Here is a 25,661-nt window from a genome sequence, read left to right as displayed (position 1 = left end):
CTGACTTCTAGAGTGCTACTGAAAAACACATCAACAACAGGCAGGTCCAGACCAGAGCGTGTGCTGTTATTTAGCTTGTGACAGACGAAGACCACAGGAGTGTGAAGCCCTAAATAACACACTACACTACCTGGAAAACATCCTTTCAATGACAAACTCCAGGCACATGGAGAGGAGAGGAGAGGAGAGGAGAGGAGAGGAGAGGAGAGGAGAGGAGAGGAGAGGAGAGGAGAGAGAGAGGAGAGGGTAGGAGAGGAGGAGAGGTGAGGAGAGGTGAGGAGAGGAGAGGAGGAGAGGAGAGGAGAGGAGAGGAGAGGAGAGGAGAGGAGAGGAGAGGAGAGGAGAGGAGAGGAGAGGAGAGGAGATGAGAGTGATTAAAGGCATCCTAATCCCTCTCTTGCTGATGGCAGATATTCATGCAGCCAAACTGAGGCAGATAGGGCTGTGGTTTTATCACTGACAGATATGACAAGGAGGGAGAGAGGAAGGTGTGGAGCGAGAGAGAGAGAGAGAGAGAGAGAGAGAGAGAGAGAGAGAGAGAGAGAGAGAGAGAGAGAGAGAGAGAGAGAGAGAGAGAGAGAGAGAGAGAGAGAGAAAGAGGAGACAGAGAGAGAAGGAGAGAGAAAGTGATGGAGAGAGAGAGAGAGTAGGGATATCTGGATAGCCTGAAGGTAAACATAAAGTGACACAGGAAAGAAGGAAAGCGAGAGATGACATACAACATCAAGAAACGGAAGGAGAGCAGAGGAGAGGAGAGAGTGATAGTTTAGAGGGAGAGAAGGCAAGAAACGGATGGATGAAGAGGGAGAAGGTAGAGAAAAGAAAAGCGAATTAGCCGGAGGAGTGAGGAGGAGAGAGAAGAGAAGAAGTGTGCCGGGCCCAAGTCATTACTCTTAGTCGGGTGATGAATCGCCAACTCACAATAGCAGCAAATCACCACCACAAACCCCACTACCCTACCCTACCTCCACCCACACCTCCAACTAGCAAGAAGCACAACAGTCACATTTGTGTGTGTGTGTGTCTGTGTGTGTGTGTCTGTGTGTGTGTGTCTGTGTGTGTGTGTCTGTGTGTGTGTGTGTGTCTGTGTGTGTGTGTGTCTGTGTGTGTGTGTGTGTCTGTGTGTGTGTGTGTGTGTCTGTGTGTGTCTGTGTCTATGCGTGTGTCTGTGTGTGTGTGTGTGTGTGTCTGTGTCTATGCGTGTGTGTGTCAGTGTCTATGTGTGTGTGTGTGTGTGTGTGTGTGTGTCTGTGTGTGTGTCTGTGTGTGTGTGTGTCTGTGTGTGTGTCTGTGTGTGTGTCTGTGTGTGTGTCTGTGTGTGTGTCTGTGTGTGTGTCTGTGTGTGTGTCTGTGTGTGTGTCTGTGTGTGTGTGTGTGTGTGTGTGTGTCTGTGTGTGTGTGTGTCTGTGTGTGTGTCTGTGTGTGTGTGTGTCTGTGTGTGTGTCTGTGTGTGTGTGTCTGTGTGTGTGTGTCTGTGTGTGTGTCTGTGTGTGTGTCTGTGTGTGTGTCTGTTAGAGTGTGTGTGTGAGCGAGAGAGAGCGTGTGTGCGCACGTGTGTGTGTGTGAGCGAGAGAGCACGTGTGCGCGTGTGTGCACGTGTGTGTGAGTTAGAGAGCGTGTGCGCGCAAGTGTGTGTGTGTGTGTGTGTGTGTGTGTGTGGAGACTCCTCTTTTTTCCCTTTCCAGCCTTCATTTTGTACACCCTCTTCCTACCCCCACCGACAAAGTACCTGTCAGAGCAACAAAGTGGAAGACGTGGGGGAAAATTCATTCTGCGACGCCAAATGGGCTCTACACCTTTCAACATCAGGAGACATTGACTGGACCAATCGAAACTTTGCCTCATTCCACCAATTAACCTTGACTGACCACCACACCCGTCATCTCAAATGGCTAATAATTATACGTACCCATCAACGCACTGGATATTGAACAATCGCATATAATCAATTAGATGAATATGAGAGACAGGAAAGAAATTTAAAAAAAGATAGTTGAAAAAAGACAGTCCGAAACGAAGAGAGGCACAGCTCTAGGCCAGTCACCACCGACAACGACTGTAAATCTTCTGAGTATTTTGTGTGGCTCGCCTGACGAATGACGTTAACAATCTCCTCCGGCTTGTCATCTTGTCAGAGCAGCCATCTTTACGGCTTTTTGAAACATCAACGCTGTGTGTGTGTGTGTGTTGCCTGACCTGCAGTATGGAGGACCTAGACAACATCACATCCATCTATCCGTCTACCTCGATCTCTCAGCCCCGACAAAAATTACGAGGCCGATCCGTCAACTCCGGGTGACAATTCTATGGCCCACGCTACTCCAGCTCTGTGGGGCTGTCACGTTAATACGTCCGATTAATCCGCTAATAACGTCTCCGCCTAACAGGCAGCTGTCTGCTAATTCCCATAAAGCTCTGCTGCGGTTGCCCATGACTTTGATTTGTGCCGTTCCATTTTTTTCTTAGCAACACAGCGCTCGTCTGTAGCTGCCATTTTGAACGTTTATAGATTAGACATTAAGAAGGCTCCCTCTGCTGAAGCTCATTTCGCAAAAAGGTTTTGCTCCTACTTTTTTTTTCCTGGACCTTGATATCCTCGCGACGGAAAGCCTATCATTAATCCCAGTGCTCCACTATGTCAAACGTCGGAAAATAAAAGACTGGAAATAACGGACACACACAAGGACACACAAAAACCAGTTTGCTTATGTCTGTCTCGGTCTCTCTGCGTCTCTCTCTCTGCGTCTCTCTCCTTGTGTCTCCATGCGTCTCTCTCACTCTCTGTGTCTCTCTCACTCTCTGTGTCTCTCTCACTCTCTGTGTCTCTTTCACTCTCCGTGTCTCTCTCTCAACTTCTGGTACACTGTGGTTGACTGCTGACTGCGCCCTACACTATTGGGACAGTCACTCTCTTATTCCTCTCCACTCCTTCTTTCTCTCCACCTCTCTGTCTCTAACTTTGTGCCCTGAGTCACTTTGCCCAACACGCCACAGAGAGAGAAAAAAAATGACCCATCATGCCCGTAATTTAGATGGAGGGCAATGCAATGCGAGAGAGAGAGAGAGAGAGAGAGAGGGAGAGGGAGAGAGAGCTAGAGGGAGAAAGGGAGAGAGAGAAATTCAGGGCGGGGGACCGTCGTGGAGAAGTTGAAATGTGGCTGGTGGACAGTGGAAGCGGCGAGGACGAGGGCAAGGGGGAATAGATTAGAACACGGTGTGGAGGCTAGAACAGATTAGGACGCGGGCCATGGGAGCTGATGAGAGTTTGGGGCTGCTGGGAGAGCGTTGGTGTGTCCATCACCGGGAACCCGCCGGGGGAAAGTTTCTTATGCGTTCCGCAATGGCGAGCCCGGACGAGCCGAGCCGAGCCGAGTGGTGGATCTGAGTGCAGCGGCACTAAGTGAAGGCGGCAGTTTAAGTCATTATCTGTCTCTCTCTGTGTCTCTCTCTGTGTCTCTCTCTCTCTCTCTCTCTCTCTCTCTCTCTCTCTCTCTCTCTCTCTCTCTCTCTATAGCTGCTGTGCTACGCTATGGGGTGATCTGAGGAGAGCGCGAGTGCAACCACATGTGCACACTCATCGACCGCACTCGTTTGACAGTCTTAGAGAACTTTCCTTCCCTTTATCTCTCTCTCTCTCCTTCTGTCCATTTCTCTCTCCATTACTCTCCCTCTCACACACACTCACACAGATATTACAATTACACTCAAAGTCTCTGGCATGCCAATGTCTTCTGACATACTGATCTCAACTCAAATAAAACAGATTGCAGAATACACAGTAATCAACATACACATGCACACTACTCATGTTACCCAAATTCACTGGAGTGAAAGGTAAACAGGAGGAGAAATACTGTTCCGCACTGTCTCACATGTACACACACACACACGCACGCACACACACACACACACACACACACGCACACACCCGCACACACACACACACACGCACGCACACACACACCAAATCCTTACCCGATAGGCTATCTGGCCGTGCCACCATGCGCTCGTAGATATCATAGGGCTGCGTAACAGAATACGGGTCCGCCGGATCGTGCATCATGGCACGCGACGACAGCCCCGACGTGGTGGCGTAGTGCTGCTGGGGCATGGCCGTCATGCCCGACAGGCGGGACGGGGACCCTCCGAGACCCGAGGCCGCCCCTGGCTGTCCCTCCGCCCCCAGCGCACCGTGGTAAGGCGACGTGGTCCTGGTGGCGGCTGAGGCGACGGGACTGGGCCCCGGCCCTCCTCCGGCCACGGAGCCCGTACGGGAGCTAGCGGAGCCCACGCGGCGCAGGGCGGCCGGGGAGCTGTTGCGCTGGCTGGAGGAGTACGGGGAGCTGGAGCGGGCGGCGCCGGGCAGGGTGGTGCTGGAGAAGATGCTGGGCAGCGGCCGGGGCTCCGTGACGATGGGCGAGCCGTACGAGCTGCCGCCTCCACCGCCACCTCCGCCTCCCAGGGCTCCTACGGTGCCCCCAGTGCCCGCGCCCATGGAGGCCCGTAGGGAGCCGCGGGAGGGGGACACGCCGCTGATGCCGGCCCCGCTGGCGTAGGCTGGAGACTGGGTGCGGGAGGGGACCGAGCTGACCCGCCGCATGGCACGGCCTGGGGCTGCGGCACCCTGCGTCTGGAGAAGGAGAGGAAGGGGGAGAGGAAGAAGAAGAAGAAGGGAGGAAGGGAGGAGGAGAAGGGATCGGAGAGTGAGAAGTTGGACGATGACAAGGGGGAGGTGGTGGAGGAGAGGGAGGAGGAAGAAGGGAGAGGTGGAGGAGGAGAAGGAGGAGGAGGATGAGGAGAGGGAAAAGTTGAACAATGATCAAAGGAGAGGTGGAAGAGGAAGGGGAGGAGGAAGAGCGGAAGAGGAGGAGGAGGAGTAGAAGAATGTGAGTTGTACAATGATCAAAGGGGAGGTGGAGCAGAGGGAGGAGAAGCAGAAGAATCAGAAGAGGTAGAGCAGAGGGAGGAGTAACAGAGAGGATGAAGAAGAAAGGGAGGAGTAGGGGGAGATGGGGAAGAGAGGAGGAGGGAAAGGAGGAGAGGAGGAATGTATTTAAAATTCAGACTTTAAGACAACACCAAATCTTGGTCAATGTAAAAACACAGACAAGCATACATATCCTCTACCTGTGGCTCCTACCTGAGACTGCAAAGCCAGACAATGACAACGTCCAAGAATATCACACACACACACAAAGCCCCCAGTGTCCATTTCCTACCTCTTACCCCAGTGACAACCCCCCACAGCCCCACGACTCTGAAACTTGTCTGAAACCTGACACATCAAGAGACACCTGAAATTACAAAGGCACTGCCTTGTCCGCAGAAACTTCAGAGCTGCATCAAGATCTGGCGATTACATTTCCCTCCTCTTTGTGGTCTCGCCCTCTTCGACCCCCATCTTCCTTGTTTGATCCTCCTCTAACTCACTCAATAACAATTCTCGGAAAGTGAGGTGGGGGAAAAAGTTGATTAAAACCTTAGATTAAACTCCCACACAGCCCTCAGCGCCTTATTTTGTCAGATCAGGCAACGAGACCACCATCTTAACTCCTGTTTGTTTTCATTTGGTTGGAGAGAGAAGATAAACCTTAACTCCTGCGGTTGCTTTTGCTGCAGTGAGTACCTGTACACTTTTGTTGAAACTCCTTTAGTGAGATCAAGCAAACACCATCTTAACCAGCCTGCTAAAGCGGATAAAACCTCCACCCGCTGCTGGTAGGTGTGGTGGGCACCTGTGCTGTTTATTTTCCGAGGTTGTGCTAAAACAAATCTAAAACTCCTTGTGCTACTGCTTGCTTCCGGTACCTACATGGAGGCCTGACATTTTAATGAACACACCATACCCTTGAATCATCGGATCATTTTCTTTGATTTTGATGTTTTAATTTTCCTTCATTCAGATTATTTTAATGTTTTCCTGATTTATTTCATGTTTTCTTTATTTCTTTACTTTTTTGTGAAGCGCATTGACAAAATTGCCTTGCCTTGATCTGATGTCAGTCACTTTGGATAGAAGCATCTTCTAAATGTAATGTAACGTAATGATCCCAAAGGAAATGAAGACAAGTGTGTGGGTGTAGCTTCCTTGCCTGGTCCACATGATCTCACAAGTGTCTGGAGGCTACCTATGCCATTTCTTGTAGGAAAGGGGTGGTTTAAGATTGCCCATGGCTGTTTATCGGGCGTTACGAAAGCGTCATTTAGCATGTAGCCCATAGCCAATCGTTATCAGTTGTATCTATCTATTCCAACAAACTGCAGTCATCGCCTTTCCACCCCTCCCCGCTCACTGATTGGAGCCCAAGATCTGGCACCCTCGCTGAGGGATAGAATCCAAGCTGTCTAGCTAGCAGATCGTAACGATTGTGCAAAGCAGCATGGGATTTCCCAGGCTAGTAGCTACCTGTGTGGAGGCCTGTCCCTCAGCGCGAGCATTCCTCATGAGCGTGGAGCTGCCGGCCACAGTGGCGGAGGTGCCCGGGAAGGAGTGCTGCATGCGGAGCTCGGCCTTGGCCAACTGCTGCTGGCTGCTGTAGTAATTGCTGCTGGCATCCTGGTAGCCACTGTCAGAGTAGGAGTTCATCTGCGTGGAGCTGCGCGAGTTCCCTGTGGACCCTGGAGGAGGAGGAAGAAGAGGAGGAGGATGAGGAGGATGAGGAGGAGGAAGAGGAAGAGGAAGAGGAAGAGGAAGAGGAAGAGGAAGAGGAAGAGGAAGAGGAAGAGGAAGATGAAGAGGAAGAGGAAGAGGAAGAGGAAGAAGAAGAAGAAGAAGAAGCAGGAGAAGGAGCAGGAGAAGGAGAAGGAGAAGGAGGAGGAGAAGGAGAGGGAGAAGCAGGAGCAAGAGCAGGAGAAGGAGAAGGAGGAGGAGGAGGAGGAGGAGGTGTAGAAGAGAAGAAGGAAGAAGAGAAAATATTGCCAGTTATTACATGAAAGTCCACAGAGATGACGGATAGCAGTCTATTTCAAATCTACCTAGTACAGTAGGCTAAAATAGCTGAAAAGTACTGTAATTCAAGTACCACTCTGCTCCACTTAGTTTCAACACAATGCTGTCTCAACTGAGCCAAAACACAAAAACACACAACATGCTTACCATGACCAAATTTGCCCCTGTTAACTGTTCCTATGCAAAAATTACCCATCAATGGAAACCAACTCTGATGGAGACATGCAGCCTGCAAACCATACCACCCAAAGACTGTGAGCTCTGATCTCAGAGCTGCTTCAATGGCTCAATTTAAGCCAGAGGAGTCAACTCCAGCACCCCGGTGCAAAAAAGCTGACTGGGGGGCGGTCAGTTAGAGAAGGCTTAGCGCATTCTACCAGCCCGGTTCCACATTCCACAGGTCAACCCCTCACCCCCTCAAGCCCAGTTCCCCACCGAATGGGCAGGGACAGATTAGAACTCCATGGGCCCCTGGGCCAACAAGAAAGCGCATCCCTCCTTGGATGTTGCTCGTTTAGAAAAAGATTAAGGGTTTTAAGACCAGATATTAAGGTTTTGGAAGTTTCGAGTTTGGGAGTTTGCTCCCAAAGAAAATGTCAAAATACGTTGTTAAAAGTGCAATTTTGACGCATTATGAGAATGGAAATATAGAAACTTGCGCTTCAGCGCCCCCTTGGCTCTTGGGCCCTTGGGTCTGGGCCCGGTAGGCCTGTACTGTAATTCGTCCTTGCACGCAGGGCATTTAGATCTCGTAGCTACAGAAGGCTCGAGTGTGACCTTCCATGAACTAGACGTACACCACTGCACCGCTGCTAGGGCTGCTCAATTATTGCATCTCAATGATTTTGAAATGAGATGATAAGTGGCTGTAAACAATTAAAAAATAATAATCAGGCTGAAATGTTTTTTAATCAATTATGAATTTCAAAGAAGCAATAAATGCTTGCTCTGGGTTACTCACTTAATTACACACACATAATCTGATTACGAGAAATATCTTCAAATTGTAAGGACATTTGAAGTCAAAAGAAAACATGAGTTAAAATCGATCGGATATTAACACCCTGTTTATATCCTGCATATAATTACATCAATATGAACTAAGAAGAAATAAATAACTGTTCCAGCTGATCATTAAATGGATGTTTTCATCATCACAGTCTGGTCTAACCGAGCAGCCCTAACTACGCACAGTGTTGAGACAATAGATGTTGGACAGCAAAGACAGACCCTCACTTTCATGGAGAGAGGTCTGCTCTGGGGAGTAGAGGGACAGCTGTTCGCCTTCACTCCGCAGCCGGAAGGAGGGAGACTGGGAGCTGTCCGTCAAGCGCGACTTGCCCTCGCCAGAGGTGGAGACATCTGAGGAGAGAGAGAGAGAGAGAGAGAGAGAGAGAGAGAGAGAGAGAGAGAGAGAGAGAGAGAGAGAGAAAGAAGGAAAAAAAAGAAAGAAAGAAAGAAAGAAAGGGAGAAGAGTGAGAAAGACAGAAAGAGAAGAGAAGAAGAAAAAGAAGAAGAAGAAGAAAGAGAGAAAGCAGGGAAGGAAGAAAAAAAGAAAAAAAAAGGTTAGACAGGTGTCAAACATTAACACTCAAAACTCAGCTGCCAGCACGGGTAAACACTTGAGGAGAGGGCAGAAGATATGCCCTGAGCACAGGTTAACAGGTCAGCAGGATTTGTTGCCCTTTAGTCCACAAACCGCTCGCTATTTCTAGAGAAATGTCAAACAGGGGGCCAGGGGTCCTTCCACAGCGGCGATTTGAGGGGGGGGGGGGGGGGGGCAAGGGGTGAAGGTTTGAGTTGGGCGGGTGAGCAAAAAAAAATCTGCTGGCTGAGTAATAGGAGAGGGGCTGCTGGGACGAATATCCCGAATCCGGCGTTGCCTCGGACAGGTCTCCAAGGGCAGCCGTTGCCGTGCACAGAAGCTGGAGCTTTCATCCCCTCCCAGAGCCATCATCTGCCCTCTCCTCTCCTCTCCTCTCCTCTGCTCTGCTCTGCTCTGCCCCACTGACACCCTTGGCCCTGGCCTGCTTGCATATAGATGACTGTGTGTGTGCGTGTGTGTGTGCGCGTGTGTGTGTGCGTGTGCGTGTGCGTGTGCGCTCTCTCTGCCTACAGGGGCAGAGGGAAGGAGGAGAGAGGGGAGGAGTGGATCATGGGAGGAGAGGAGAAGCGGTGAGCGGAGGGGAGTAGGGTGGGTGGGTGTGGGTGTTGTTGGAGAGGGCTGGCCTGTTTGCACAGATCTGTTGACACCACAGTGCAGGGCTCTTGACAGCCTAACAGCTAGTAGTGCTCTCACTTGGAAGCGTGTTAGCAAGCTAAGGTGTTTTGTCTCCGGCTGTTTTTCTTTTTTTTCTTCTTTCCTTTATTCACCACCTCACTCCTCCTCTCCACTGCCGTTGTTATCATCAAGGATCTCTTCCCTGCTGGCGGCTGTCTACAACCAATCGGCTATGGCTTGGCTCCCTCCCGGGGCCAAGCAATAAATTCTGTGCCATCGCCCCATTACTGCGCCTCGCCGCGGCGGCGAGATATGATGATCATCGGATATCGTGAGCTATGGGCGCTTCAATTCTTCCAAAACAGGGCTCGGAAAAAAGTCGTTCAAACGATTTCCATCCGTGGCGCAAAAAGACAAAAAGAAAAAAACATAATGAAAAATGCACGGCTAAACCGACGGGGCTAAATTATTGATCAGCAGTGATTACGGGGGGAGAAAATGATGACAAACTGCCCCTCCGAAAAAGCTGTTGTTATTCCAGCACTACAGCTGGAGGGGTCCCGGGGTGCATTTGTCACAAAGAGTGGGGGTTCCCAAACTTTACCATTACAAGGCCCCCCATATTACCAGTAGATTCCAGCCAAGGCCCCTGGCTTGACATGGGTCTTGCTACACAATTTTTTATGTGCACCCTCTTTCACAACTATAGTCTAGGCCGGTGAGGCAGTGCATTTTGCAACGTATATAAAATAGTATCAATAATAAAAGTAATGCCAAAGATTCACTAGATTATTATACTGTAATGCTGTTCTTAACTAATAGGGATATTGCTTAGCTCATTTTTTGGTTCATCTTGCTTCACGTTCGTTATTAAGTTTCTTCAATTACTTCTTCGGTTGTGCTATACTTTTCCTTTAAACCTGACGTGGCCCCCCTAGCAAGAAGAAATGTTGGGGGAAAAAAAAAACGTCAAAATTCCGAGCCAGGAATGAGTATTAACACAATAACTGAAAACTCAAACTCAACAGCAGACTAATTTACAATTCCACATCTTGTTACAATTCTACAATTATTGATTTCTTCCCCCACTTTGTCCAATTGGGGGCCCTAGGCTGCAGCCATATCTAGCATGTGCATTAATCCGGCCCCGCTCGCGGCCGCCCAGGGGTCCCCGGCCCTCACTTTGAAAACCACTGACACAGACATCACTTAATAGAGCCCCATCATCGAGAGATTTTCTTCCTCCGCCTCTTTTCCTTCCCCTCTCTCCAGAGCGGAATGAGGACTCCTACTTATGGCCCAGGCAAGCAGCCCAGCCCTAATGGAGATCGCTCAGTCATTGTGATCAATGGTCTCGGCTACAAACTCATTCACCATTAAAGAAAATAAAACGACAAACTATAAAGCCTCTTATGGGACTGCCCACATCTTTGTCACTGCTGTATCCCCTCGCTACAGTAGTTCCCGGCTGAAAAAGGAGAGACTGTGGATACAACACGGGGATGGGGGGATGACAGAGCGTTTCTGATCCACTCTGTGTCGCCCAGCCCCACCACTATTATTGTGCCTTTAACCCAGCAAGACACAGTCCCTGTTATTAATTAGCTGTCACCAGAATGGCAATGACCAAGTCGTAATGTATTACTAAGGGCCCTGTGTTCTGTCATAGTGGAGTAGTACAATGGTGGTAAAGCCTTTTCACTGAGTATTGCAGCGCTCCACTGGTGGAACGGCGCACATTAAGGGGCTACCCACATCTTTGTCACTGCTAGTTCCCCGCTAAAAAAGGAGATACTGGGGATACGACTCGATGACAGAGCGTTTCTGATCCAGTTTGTCTCACACCACACCAGCACCAGCACCAGCACCACTACTACTACTGTGCCTTTAAAACTGTGGCGGCGGCACCAGCAGACTCCTCTCTCCTGGAGGCTGGAGAGCCAATTCACTGGAGCGGCTGACAGGGGGGAAAGTGGCCCCTGTGGAGTGGGGAGTCTAGGGGAACCAGAGGGCATTAACGAGGGGCACGGGGAGACCAGACAGATCCCCCCGCTGACACCCACGCTCCAGGGCACAGCTGGCCTCGCTCACTCCTTCACTCACTCACTACCTCAAACAAGTGCATTTTAGGACAACTTTGAGGAACTCGTGGTGGCAGTGCAGTAGAGTACCAGAAAAAATGTTAGAAGCTGCCACAATCTTCTAATGATGGACTACCTTTGTCTCCTTGGTGAAAAACAAGAACAGTTGGGAGTCGGGAGTATTGCTGCGAAATATACACTATGCTACAGCAATACTTTTTATTAAATTAAGTTTTGTTGTCTGTTTGTTTGTTTGGCAAGCATCACCTTACAATGCATCCAAATTCGCACGGGCCGAGCACACAGCGACGATCCAGCGAGCTTCATTATCAATTAGAGACACGTCGTTCTCCCAGGTTATTTCGCCCTCGCCCAGGAAAGATTGATGAGAACATAAAGTATTAATTATGCTCAGTCATTCAGCTAATCGGCCGTGAAATGCATTTGAAACCCAAAATGGCCTCATGATTCATTTCAATCACATATTTCCCCAGGTCCTTTATGTGTATCGCTGCCAGACCTATACAGGTGCAGGTGGCCCAGAGGAGAAAGGGATGGAGCGGAATACCTATAATGTGTATCTCTCCGTGACGCCAACTTGGATTCACTCGGAGCATAACAACAGTGGATGCACTGTGTGGTGGGCATTTGTTTTAATAATGCATCCGTGTCTGTGCGCGCCACAGCAATATAAATATGACAGTGCAGTACTTTCAATAAGCACTGCGGCCTCTTCACAATAGTTTAACGACTGCGATTGCCACATATATTCTGTGTTTTATAATGCAGATTCGAGTGGCTCGTTAAGAGGCTTGCAGCACAAAGACATAACCAGATGACTGAACCATTAATATCAAACATAGAAAACGCATAATTATACACGTGAAGCAGTTAATTGCATGAAAAGTTGGCGTTAAAAGTGATGTGTGAGGGCTTGAGCCTAATTAGCAGGGGAGCTGGGCAAGAGGAGGGGAGAGCAAGATGGCGGCACTCACCTGCAGATCTCCAGGGTAGAGACTTCTCAGAGGAGCTGTGGAGGAGACAGAGAGAGGTCAGTCAGGTTAATATGCCTCATCCAGCAGCACATATACACACATACAGAAATCCCTGCATACACACACGCACATGCACACGCACACGAGCACACACACACGAGCGCACACATGCACACGCACGCACATGCACACGCACACAGGAATACAAAATCGTGCACACAAGTGCGCACACGACGCACACATAACACACAAGCATGCGCACACACATGCACGCACACACAAACACACACCAAGTACACACATACCTCTACTTGTCATCAATGTTCTATATAATCTCCATGCCATTCAGTTCCTTCACACAAGTCTTACAGTACAGACTGCCTATCGCTTGACATCCCTATGCCAGCTTCCAGTGCAGGGGTGTGTGTGTGTGTGTGTGTGTGTGTGTGTGTGTCTGTATGAGAGTGTGAAAGAGGGGCGGGGAAGAGAGAGAGAGAGAGAGGGGGAGAGAGAGAGAGAGAGAGAGAGAGAGAGAGAGAGAGAGAGAGAGAGAGAGAGAGAGAGAGAGAGAGAGAGAGAGAGAGAGAGAGAGAGAGAGAGAGAGAGAGATCGACAGAGACAGAGACAGAGACAGAGACAGAGACAGAGACAGAGACAGAGACAGAGAGAAAAAGCAAAAGACAGGGGGGGGAAGAAAGAAAGAGATGGGCCATCTCTCATATTGCTCAACCTTTCAGTCAGGGCACTTGGAGAGAGAGGGAGCAATTAGGAGAGTGGATGAGTGTACGCCAGTGAGTTACAGTCAACGCAGGGAAACAAAACAGCTGAAATCAGAAGATAAAGACACGCAAAGACATGTAAACAAGATAGCAAGAAAACAAAAAAATTATAAAAAACCATCCTCCTCTTTTCCTTCAGGAAATGCTACAAAAATGACTCACAACGGAAACCAGCGAAATGTTAGTGAGGAGAAGACCAAATCTATTCAGGCGGCAGGGGGTGGATTTCATCACTGAGTGAAAACTGCTTCCAAAGTAAATAGAAAAGCTATTGATCCAAGGTTGCAAGGATATAAAAAGAAAGCAGCGCCAGGCCAGGCAGAGTCAGGCAGGCAGGAAGCGAAAGAGAAATGCCAATGAAACCCTTAAAATGAGCAATAGGGGAGAGAGCACAAACCGCCTGTCGGTAAAAGCTACTTCAGTGGTTCCCAACATGGGGGTCAGTCCAGAACATTGTGAAGTCCAAAAGGGGGTCCCTGCTGAAAAAGTTTGGAAACCACTGGGCTAATTGATGAGCTGAGCATCCAAGCCATTTACAATACATTACCAGTAGCACCCCAAAGAGTTTGGGCTAGGGAGTGAGTCTTGGACAGAGGAGAGAGAGAGAGAGAGAGCAACAGAATCAGTATCGTTTCGATTTGACCTTCCCGTCAAACTGCACTGTCAAACCAATAAAACCAGGGCTCTAACTTAACACCTGCAAACCGGCCACGTGCTGGATAAAATCCAGTTTGGCTGGTAGAAAATTAAACTTACCAGCCACTTTTACACATTAGTGAGTGTGTATTTGGCTATTAAGATTAACGTCCATTGGCCATTTTGGCTAGTGATGCAGAAGGTTAATTTAGAGCCCTGAATACAACGCACTACAATGTGCCCATTGAGATTTGGCTTGGGGCTTGTGCTTGAGCTATGCTAATGGTACTGGTAGCTCATCTCGATGGAGAAGCAGCCCCATCTTGACAGAACACCAGCCCTTGGCCGCTGTCTTGTGTGCTGCTGCCTGGGTAAGTGATGGTGACAGTGGACAGGGCGTATATCAGGCGTTGGGGAGAGCCCTGGCTGAGATGGAGCTAATCGGGAGGAGTGGGTCTGGATAGGCAGGCAGGCAGGCAGGCAGGCAGATAGACAGGCAGGCAGATAGACAGGCAGGCAGGGTGTCTGTTAGACAGACAGGCAGGCAGGCAGATAGACAGACAAGCAGACAGGCAAGCAGGCAGATAGACAGGCAGGTAGGCAGACAGGCAGGTAGGGAGACAGGCAGGAAAGCCAGGACGGCAGGCAGACAGACAGGCCCACAATGGCTGATTGCTATAGTCTGCTCTGTGCTGACTAGGTGAATAGGATAAGTGTGTAGATGGGATGGATGGATGGATGGATGGAGCTCAGCGGATGAGAGATGTCGGAAGGCGAGGATAGGGGGGAGAGAGAGAGAGAGAGAGAGAGAGAGAGAGAGAGAGAGAGAGAGAGAGAGAGAGAGAGAGAGAGAGAGAGAGAGAGAGAGAGAGAGAGAGGCACAGTGAGCGACAAAGGGAGAGACAGAAAGAGAGAGACTGACCGAGATCAAGAGGCTTAAAGAAGGGATGGGAGGGCGTGAGAGCGAGAGAGAGAAAAGGGGGAGGACATGAAGAGAGAGGAGGAGAGGAAGAGAGGAGGGGGAGGAGGTGGAGGTATATGCGGGGGTACGGGGGATTGTTAAAGTGCTGAGACAGGACAGGAGTAAGGGGCTATTTTATGTGTGCGTGCGTGCGTGCGTGCACGCATGTGTGTGTGTGTGCTTTGCAAAAACACACACACACACACACACACACAGTTGCATGTCTGTGTGCTTGTCTGTCTTTATCTTCCCTGTGGAACAGAGGCCATAAAATAAAGTTGCAGAGTAGCCAGCCCATCCTACACTGCTGCAGGCACTACAACCAGGCAGATGCTGCAAAGGAGATCCACAACACATAGAGCACACACACGCACGCACGCTCACGCACGCCCACACACAAACACACTTCTCTAGGTATTACCCAAACCTCAAGCGAACCCATTACATAGACGCAAATACACACGCACCACAAACGCACAGCACTCACACACTCACACACTCACACACTCACACACTCACACACTCACACACTCACTTAACAAATCACTCTGCCCATCCCCAGTCGCGGCCAAAACCTCCAGCCATGCACCCATTAACCACAGTCTAAAAAGTAACCAATGGAAACCCATTTGGAGAGCAGTGCGTTAACGTAATGCCCTTAAAAGCCTGTTGGCCTGTGTGATTGCCATTTAGAGGACAGCCCCCTAACACCCAGTGAGCGACGGATGCTGACTCTCCACAAAGACAACCAGGAGACAAACGAGGCCGTAAACATTAAAAGTGGAAAATGGGAGTGATTCTCTCCCTCTCCCAGGGTAAAGGTGACCAAGTAGTCCTTAAAAACAGGCAGTGAGAAACTACCCATGTGTGAGGGAAGGAGGAGAGAAACAGAGAGAGAGAGAGAAGCAGAGAGAGAGAGAGAGAGAGAGAGAGAGAAGCAAAGAGAGAGAGAGAGCGAGCGAGCGAGCGAGCGAGCGAGCGAGCGAGAGAGAGAGAGAGAGAGAGAGAGAGAGAGAGAGAGAGAGAGAGAGAGAGAGAGAGAGAGAGAGACTGCATGTGCATGCATGTGTTCACGCGTGCTGTTTTTCTGGGGGGTCATAAGTGGTCTTGACACCTAAAGTTGCCTTTTCAGCTTCCATCAAAGGAACCATTAAAACGTCTGATGACCAAAGCAAATGATCTGTGTGTCTTTGTGTGTGTGTGTGTGTGTGTGTGTGTGTGTGTGTGTGTGTGTGTGTGTGTGTGTGTGTGTGTGTGTGTGTGTGTGTGTGTGTGTGTGTGTGTGTGTGTGTGTGTGTGTGTGTGTGTGTGTGTGCATGCGAGCGCGTGTGCCTCTTCAGTGTTAGTGAGAAGAGAGGAGCAGAGTTCTTCGTATATGTGTATGCATGAGAGAGATAAAAATGAGAGGAAGGCAGACAATTCAAGACGGAACGGGGGAGAGAGAGAGAGAGAGAAAGAGGGGGAGAGAGAGAAATAAAAAGAGTTGCTGACAAAGCTGCAAATTAGGCCATTATGCACACGAGTACACACTCTGTAATGGAGGAAAAAAGAGAGTTATGCACTGGGCATAAAAAATAGCAACTGTAAATCACAAGGCTACAAAGCAGCACACATGCAAATACATAACTCACATGGCATGGCACACACTTAGTCACACACACACAGACACACACACACGAACGTGCACACACGCACGCGCACACGCACGCACGCGCGCACGCACACACACAAACACACTTCTCCGGCTCCACCATTAACACTAAAGAAACACAAGCACATGTCATAAACCAAAGAGGAGAGAAAACACATGCACGCTCATAACACGCAAGTTTTCTCTCTCTCTCTCACACACACACACACACACACACACACACACACACACACACACACACACACACACACACACACACACACACACACACACACACACACACACACACACACACACACACACACACACACACACACCAAGATGAGAACGCGCGCGCACACACACACACACACACACACACACACACACACACACACACACACACACACACACACACACACACACACACACGCTTGCTGGCACATGGAAAACTCCACCCTTCCACTAAATCACCATGGCTGCACCTCAGGTGGTCAAGTATGCAGTGGTGAGAATGACAGAATGAAGGAGGGGGGATGAAATAGAAAAAGAGGGAGAGTAAAATGAGTGAAGGAGAGAAAGAGAGGGTGAAGGAATGAAAGAAAGAGTGTGAGAGAATAGCACAGGGAGTGAATAGGAGAGAGAGAGAGAGAGAGAGAGAGAGAGAGAGAGAGAGAGAGAGAGAGAGAGAGAGAGAGAGAGAGAGAGAGAGAGAGAGAGAGAGAGAGAGAGAGAGAGAGAGAGAGAGAACGTGAACAGGACAGGAGAGGCCCCCTATTCCCCATTCTGCAGTGTGGGTGCTTAAGCATTCAGCCTGAACAAAACCCAGGTGTCAGGAGATGTAGGGGGGCAGGAAGAGAAGTGTGTGTGTGTGTGTGTGTGTGTGTGTGTGTGTGTGTGTGTGTGTGTGTGTGTGTGTGTGTGTGTGTGTGTGTGTGTGTGTGTGTGTGTGTGTGTGTGTGTGTGTGTGTGTGTGTGTGTGTGTGTGTGTGTTCAGTTGTAATATAATGAGGCCCATCAGAGCACTTAAGCCCCTTCTATGCGCTCCATTGTGTTGGCCGGACGGCCCGTTAGCGCTGGCGGTGCCACGACAGGGATCAGGGCTAATCTATACAGCAACTCCCCCCCCAGCACTCCTCCATACCTCCCTCCCTCCCTCTGTCCACTCCTCCCTGTACCCCCATCTCTGTCCCTCTGTACCCCCCATCCCACACTCCTCCACCCTGAACCGCCCCCATCTCTCTCTCCCTCACTCCGTCCCCTACCCACTATACCCTCCCTCTCTCTCTCCATCCGACAATCCTCTATTCCACTCCTAAACCCGTACTAGGGCTGTAACGATATTGTATTGAACCGAGAAATCGCAAAACACAATACCACAGAAAGATATGCCCTCTCAAAGTAACACTTCAGTCCAGAAAACCACAACATGATATGATATAATAGTGCTTCCAAGCTTCATATAATGCTGGTAAATGTGAAAAAAACGCATATTAATTAATAAAAACAACATGTAGAAAATCGCGGGGTGTGTCGAACCGTGGGTCAAAGATTGTGATACGAATCGAATAGTGAGGGATCGTTACAGCCCTACCCTGTACACCATCTCTCTCTCCCTCACTTCCATACCCTATACCCTCCCTCCCTCGTCCCCTTGTTCCCTCGTTCCCCGGTCCCATTCAAACACTAATGCTGTCAGCGATCGCTATCACGCTATCTGCTCCACTCATCCACCCCCAGGGGGCCCTTTGCCTTGCGAAGGTGCTAACACACCACATATAGCCTGTTGTCTTCAGAAGCGACGCACGGAGGAAAGACAGAAGGAGAGTTGAGGAGAGGAGAGGAGAGAGGAGAGGAGGAGGGAACAAGAGGGGGATGAGATGGGATGGGATGAAATGAGATGAGAGGAGGAGAGCAAGTAGAGAGACTATCGATCTCACTAGGGAACGGCCAATGACTCTCCTGCAGTGGACAGTGGGCCCTAGGGGAGAACAGCAACGAGCAGAGCAGAGTAGCAGCAGCAGCAGCAGCAGAGCCCCTCGCTAAGCACTTTTCCACACCAAATGGAACGACTCACATACGCAGACAGAAACACACACACACGGTCACACACATACACACACAGAAACACACACACACATGACTGCTTGCACTCAGTGACTCACTGAATCACTTTTTTTTCGCACTCACTCATTCCCATAGAGTACACACACTGGCATAGATAATACACATACAATACACACACACACACACACACACACACACACACACACACACACACACACACACACACACACACACACACACACACACACACACACACACACACACACACACACACACACACACACACACACACACACACACACACACACACACACACACACACACACACACACACACACACACACACACACACACGGATAACAGTCATGCACAGGCATACACCCAACACACGCAAAAGCTACTCGTATGAAAGAGATGCGTGCTGCCCTGGCCAACCCTGTTGCTGTGCCAGAGGTACCACGTCCACTCAAATCTGCTTAGCCGGCACACAGGTCACTCAAAGGCCAATGCTGCAGTGCTCGCTTACAAGCCTCGGCCTGAACCCCAACCCCACACTCGGGATACAGAGAGGGAGAGATCGAGAGATCGAGAGAGAGAGAGGGAGAGATCGAGAGAGAGAGAGAGAGAGAGAGAGAGAGAGAGAGAGAGAGAGAGAGAGAGAGAGAGAGAGAGAGAGAGAGAGAGAGAGAGAGAGAGAGCGAGAGAGAGCGAGAGCGAGAGAGAGAGAGAGAGAGAGCGAGAGAGAGAGAGAGAAGCCAACCAGACAAGCAGCCGGTAGCAACGACCATAATCACACACTCCAGCTCTGCACAGCAGATGGACAGCAGAGATACGCTAAGATGACAAGACGGTAATAACAGTAGTAATAATGGCTACAAGAGTTGCTCTCGTTTCCCAAGCGCCAGAATACCCCCGTGACCTGCAATTCATATGCTGACACTGACAGGCAACACGACAGGCGGGCAGGCTGGCGGGCAGGGAGGCGAGCAGGCGTGCGGTCGTTAGGTAAAAATGCCCTCACTGGATTGCAACTGACCTCCCCATGCTCCCTTCTCTCTCTCCCTGGCAAAGCAGAGGAGTGAATGAGAGAAAGAGCGTGAGGGAATGAAAGAAAGAGCTGAGAGAATGAGAGAGAGAGAGAGAGAGAGAGAGAGAGAGAGAGAGAGAGAGGCAGAGAGAGAGAGAGAGAGAGGCAGAGAGAGAGAGAGAGAGAGAGAGAGAGAGAGAGAGAGAGAGAGAGAGAGAGAGAGAGAGAGAGAGAGACACACACACAAACTCTCTCCCTTCTCGCTCTCAACCCCTGAGTTCTGGCGGGGAAGTGGGTCACCCCCCCGGGTCACATGCAGTAGATGGAGATGGTAGTAGCCGTGCTGAAGCCTGACCCTCTCCAGTCTCCACCCACGGAGTGGCTATGCAAAGGGCCTGACCCACCAATCCACCCACACCCATCAACCCCAGAGGAGCTATCCAGCCCTTGAGTGCTCTCTCTGGGTTGCAAGGGGGAATGAGTCGGGGAAGGGAGCCTTCTGCAGCTGCACCACACCACACAAAAAAGGCCCTCCAGTAATGGAACACTTCTAAAGCAGTGTAAATCATACCACCATGAACCATCACCACTACCAGCACCAGGGGCAGATTACTGCATGAGCCTACTGGGCTCAGACCCAAGGGCCCAAGAGTAAAGGGGGGACCCTGAAACCCAAGCCTCTATATTCGCACTCATATTGCATTAAAAATCACACTTTTATAACAACTGTATTTTCAAAATTTCTCTGGGAACAATACGTCACCACCCAACAACATTGACTCTTACACCTGGCCTAAAACATTACATTACATTGCATTTGGCAGGCGCTTTTTAACCAAAAGCGACTTATAGTCGAGGACATAATCATAGCACATATCTCTAGGAGATACAACCCTGAATGATTTTATTAACTAGCAACACCAACTAAAAGGGGGGCCTTTCTTGTTGTCAGGCCCAGGGGCTCCATGGAACCATGATCCGTCCACCACCGCCCCCACTCTGCGTCGTGGCCCCATCCCGGTCTTGAGAGCTCCCCGCTGGGTCTCCTGATCTACAGGCGCGGAGAGCTAACGACCAGCCTCCGAGGCGGCGGCTAATTTGAGGCCCGCCACTCAACAGCTCCCCGACGGCCGATCAGTTGGAAGGCGAGCTTTTCATTTCAGCAGCTCAATTACCATTCCCCTCTACTACCACCCTCCTTATAGTCTGCCATTATCATTTGTTTTTATCACTCTGCTTCTCTCTCTCTCGCTCTTCCTTTCTTCCGTCATTTTATCTCTCAGTCATCCTTCGCTCTCCCTGCAGTCAATTATCATCTCTTCCTTTTATATTGAACCATTATTGTTTGTTATTTGTTTGTGTCTCTCGCCGTCTCGAAATGTCTCATCTGTTTTCAGGTGACTTTCAACAGTCGTATCTCATTATGTTAGCAAAGAAAGAAAATAACAATCCCTCACATTAGAATTCCATACTATAGCATTTGACATTGAACGTGGAATGGCTCCAACACAATATGAAATGTTGAAAACACAGAGGAAGGGAGGGGGAGGGATCTCCGTGAGGTTCTCCCGTGTGCAATATGGAGCATGTGAAGTGTGTGTGTGCGTGTGTGGAATTCCAGGCCAACAGACGGGGGAGTGGAATGTCTGGAGCGCAACGCTGAGTTGAGTTGACTGGACCGCCTGCCCGCCCGACTGGCTGGCTGGCTGACTTCCAGAGATCTGGAACGTGAGCGTCTAACGTGCTGATATTAATAGCCACCCACCCAGCGCTACCAGTCTCTTACTCTCTTCTGAGGTTCCATTACGGCACCGCACCACCCAGCACACTCCCCAGCCAGCCACAGTTCATTACTGTCTCCCACCACCAGCTATACCCTCGTAGACCAGCTAACACACATACGAAAACATGTGCAGTCACACACACACACACACACACACACACATACATACGTACGCACGCACACGTGCACACCTCATTCCCGCTACTTACACACTGTATGTTATTCTTGAGCAACTCTGACAGAGTTACGCATGCCGGCTTAGCGTATGGGATATTTACGCTGCCGAGCGCAATTGCAGGTGCCAACAGGTGAACAAAGGTGGCGTGCGACGCACCAGTAAACACACATTAGGCCGTGCAGCACGAGGCCTTTGGGGCCTGCAGGCTAGAAACAGCTGGGAGAGACGTCAACAGCTTCTGGCAACACTCAATCAGCACAAGCCTAAGCTCAGCACCACACTGTAAGGTGGGGTTTCTCAACGGAGGCTATACAGCCCCACCCAGGGGGCGTTAAGGAGTCGTCGAGGGGCATTGAGAATGAAATGGCTGGCCCTGCCGTGGCCAACTGGTGGGGCACTCGTCTACCATGCGGCTGACCCGGGTTCGATTCACGGCCAGGGTCCTTTGCCGACCCCTCCCCATCTCTCTCTCCATTCGCTTCCTGTCCACCTCTCACACTGTCCGGTCAAATGAAGTTGAAAAAGGCCACAATTTTTTAAATATTTTTTTTTAAGAGACAAGGAGATGGCTGAGAAGAAGGTGCTCAGTTGCAAATGGTGATGGGGAGGCATTAGTCCTTCTTTAATAACAGGGGGGTGTTGGCAGGCTTATGATGAGGTGATGGGGGTATTCCTTCAAAAAAGGCTGAGAATCACTACTGTAAGGTATGAACCACCAACTGCCAACAAGCCTCCAGCATTTCAACAACGCCCAGGACTTATACCGACAAGTTCTGGCAGGCGAGGCAAAGGCGCACTTGTCTTTTAGAAAGCTACCTGATTTGTTTATGCTACTTCTCTGCCAATGAGCTACTTGTTTTTTTTACTCTGAAATGCATCCAGACATTTTATTTGCTTGGTTTTTATAGAGGGAGAGAGCATGTGTTGTTGGCAGGCGTTGCGAATTTAAAAAGATTGCTTGACCATAGCTTTCAAAAATTGTAAGGTCATTTTAGAAAACCTACAGAGCCCGAGGCATACACTCTGCAATAATAACGCAGGGCCCTGTCTCGCTCTCGCTCTCTAACACACACACACACCCACACTCACAAACTCTCTCTCACACACACACACACACACACACACACACACACACACACACACACACACACACACACACACACACACACACACACACACACACACACACACACACGCACGCACACGCGCGCGCGCACGCACGTCCTTAAATAGGCATTAATGCGGCACCATAGTAGTGACTCTGTGTCGTGTCACTGCATTAGTGAGACTGAACTGTAAAGTAGGAGAACAGTTACTGCTGAAGGGGACTATGTGACAGCCATACAACTGCAAACCCACACACAACACGCCCATAAACCAGAACGCACACGCATGCAACACACACACGCGTGCATAAACACTAGGACGAGAACACGCACATGCAACACAAACACACAAACACGCACACGCACACGCGCACGCGCACACGCACACGCACACACACACACCAAGATGAGAACGCACGCACACACACACACACACACACACACACACACACACACACACACACACACGCGCGCGCGCGCGCGCGCAACACACACACACACACACACACACACCAAGATGAGAACGCACGCACACACACACACACACACACACCAAGATGAGAACGCACGCACACACACACACACACACACACACACACACACACACACACACACACACACACACACACACACACACACACACACACACACACACACACACACACACACACACACACGCAACACACACACGCAACACACACACACACACAACAAGATGAGAACGCGCGCACACACACACGCACATGCACACACGCACATGCACACACGCGCACACGCACACCAAGAGGAGAGTGCTGCCTGCAGCTGGGGTGCGTCTAAGCGAGTGGGGTATAATGCTGGCTGATAGGAGCTAATGAAGCGTCAATGTGACAGAGCCGTGCCTCATGCCTACACACTGCCATGTGTGGGAAAACGCTACCACAGACACCCACAGGCATAAACACACACACACACGCATGCGCACTCACACACACGCATGCGCGATCACACACACACACACTCACACACACACACATACGCACTCACACGCGCAAGCACACACACACGCACACACATGCTCACGCACACACACACACACACGCTCACGCACACACACAGACTAACACATTAATTCAAGAAAGCCTGCACTGTTCATGCATATCGCTATATGCGAAAGCTCCCCAACACGTAATTTAAAGAGTAGAGTATTCAGCTGAAATCCATCAAGCTATTCATCACACTGTACAAAATACTCCTCCGAGAGCGCTAAAGAGTTGGCCATTAAATATGTGTAGTGAGTGTGTGTGTGAGTGTGTGTGTGTGTGTGTGTGTGCGTGCGCGTGTGTATGTGCGCGTGTATGTGTGTGTGTGTGTGTATGTGTGTGCGCGTGTGTGCGTGTGCGCTTGTGTGTGTGCGTGTGCGCTTGTGTGCGTGTGCGTGTGCGCCTGCATGTGTGTGCGCTTGTGTGCGTTTGTGTGCGTGCGTGTGTGCGTGTGTGTGTGTGTGTGCGTGCGTGTGCGCTTGTGTGCGTGCGTGCGTGCGTGTGTGCTTGTGTGCGTGTGCGCTTGTGTGCGTGTGCGTGTGTGTGTGTGTGTGTGTGTGTGAGTGTGTGTGTGTGTGTGTGTGGTGTGCAGGGCTCTAAATGAACTTTTTTCACCACAGGCCATAATGGCTCGTAGACGTTAAATCTTACTAGCCAAACACACACTCACAAATGGGCCAAAGTGGCTAGTAAGTTGATCTTTTCTACCAGGCAAACTGAAATCTCACCAGCATTTGGCCGTTTGACTGGTGTTAATTTAGCCCTGGTGGTGTGTGTGTGTGTGTGTGAATGTTTAGCAGAGAATAAAAGTAAGCTTTTTTCAACTCGGCTTCACCTGTGGTCAAATGGACAGAACTTTTGTGTGTGACTTTGTTGTGATTTGTCGCATTTTGTTTGGGGGTGGGGGTGCGGGTCTTGTTTTGTTCATAGGGTTGGCTAATCTCTGTCTAGTCTAGTAGTGAGCTGAATGTCGGATTTTGTTTTGTCTAGTCTTTCTTTTAGTGTCCAATGCCACTTATTATGCTACCAGAGAAGTTTCAGCCAGGACAGATAACCGTCCAAGGACAAATTAATATCTATCGAGAGAGCTATCTGAAATATCAGCCTTCTCATTCTCTGCCACCTCAGCTGACAGCTTGACTTGAGCACGGTGACAGTGCATTTACTGCTTCAGCTCCCAAATACAAATCAACCTCTCCAACATGCCAGCTGAGGAGAACTTCAAAGACTCAAAATATTAATGTATGAAAAATGTCAGCTGAACAGAAAACCTTTGGTTTGATACTCTCAACTCTTGGAAAAAATATATTACGATTCTGGTCTTAAGGAACTAAAAAAAACCCAGCATAATCATACATCTCAATAAAAGACTGCACCTATAATTCTCACGAGAGAGATGGAGGGGGTGTGGTGGGGTGTGTTGTATTATCGCACTGAGCCGTATGTTACAACACAGAAGGAGCGCTAATCGCGGATTAGAACTATAGTATTTGTTTTGGGTGCTTTCACTTGCCAGCTTTATCTGCACATGCAATCGGATGTGGAGTGTGGAGTGTGGAGTGTAGAGGAGGGGAGGGGATAAAAAGCTGAGGTCTGAAACGCAAAGCAAACAAACTGAGGCAGTGGGTCCTGTAGTGATTAGAGAGAGAGAGCGAGCGAGCGAGAGAGAGAGAGAGAGAGAGAGAGAGAGAGAGAGAGAGAGAGAGAGAGAGAGAGAGAGGGGGGGGGGGGAGGAGAGAGAGAGAGAGAGAGAGAGAGAGAGAGAGAGAGAGAGGAGAGAGAGAGAGAGAGAGAGAGAGAGAGAGAGAGAGAGAGAGAGAGAGAGAGAGAGAGAGAGAGAGAGAGAGAGAGAGAGAGAGAGAGAGAGAGAGCTACTCCAGATAAGGACATCTGTGCTCCAGTACAATGCATAGGGGACTGCAGGCATGGTTGTGGTTGTGCACATCCTGCCGTGTGTATGCCCACATAAGTGTGTGTGGGGTGGGGGTGGGCAGTAATCAGTGTTTGCACATATGTTTGTTTGTGAGTATATATGCTTGTGTGTGTATATGTGTGTGTGTGTGTGTGTGTGTGTGTGTGTGTGTGTGTGTGTGTGTGTGTGTGTGTGTGTGTGTGTGTGTATATGTGTGTGTATATGTGTGTGTATATATGTGTGTGTATATATGTGTGTGTATATATGTGTGTGTGTGTGTGTGTGTGTGTGTGTGTGTGTGTGTGTGTGTGTGT

The 25,661-nt window shown here is 49.8% G+C and overlaps 1 protein-coding gene across 5 annotated transcripts in view; it reads right to left on the bottom strand.

Moving 5' to 3' along the window:
• The window catches only part of LOC134461246 (plakophilin-4-like), a 175,152-nt gene that overhangs the window by 66,822 nt on the left and 82,669 nt on the right, over window positions 1-25,661 (bottom strand). For all 5 annotated transcript variants that reach the window (XM_063214031.1, XM_063214029.1, XM_063214033.1 and 2 more), the window contains 4 exons: window positions 12,247-12,281; window positions 8,186-8,311; window positions 6,407-6,618; window positions 3,976-4,630 (listed from right to left, as the gene is read on the bottom strand). In XM_063214031.1, coding sequence (XP_063070101.1) covers window positions 3,976-4,630; window positions 6,407-6,618; window positions 8,186-8,311; window positions 12,247-12,281 — 1,028 coding nt within the window. The remainder of the gene's footprint in view (window positions 1-3,975; window positions 4,631-6,406; window positions 6,619-8,185; window positions 8,312-12,246; window positions 12,282-25,661) is intronic.

This window comes from Engraulis encrasicolus, chromosome 13 (assembly GCF_034702125.1).
Source record: "Engraulis encrasicolus isolate BLACKSEA-1 chromosome 13, IST_EnEncr_1.0, whole genome shotgun sequence".
NCBI lineage: Eukaryota > Metazoa > Chordata > Actinopteri > Clupeiformes > Engraulidae > Engraulis > Engraulis encrasicolus.
This window is presented reverse-complemented; position numbering and strand designations above follow the sequence as displayed.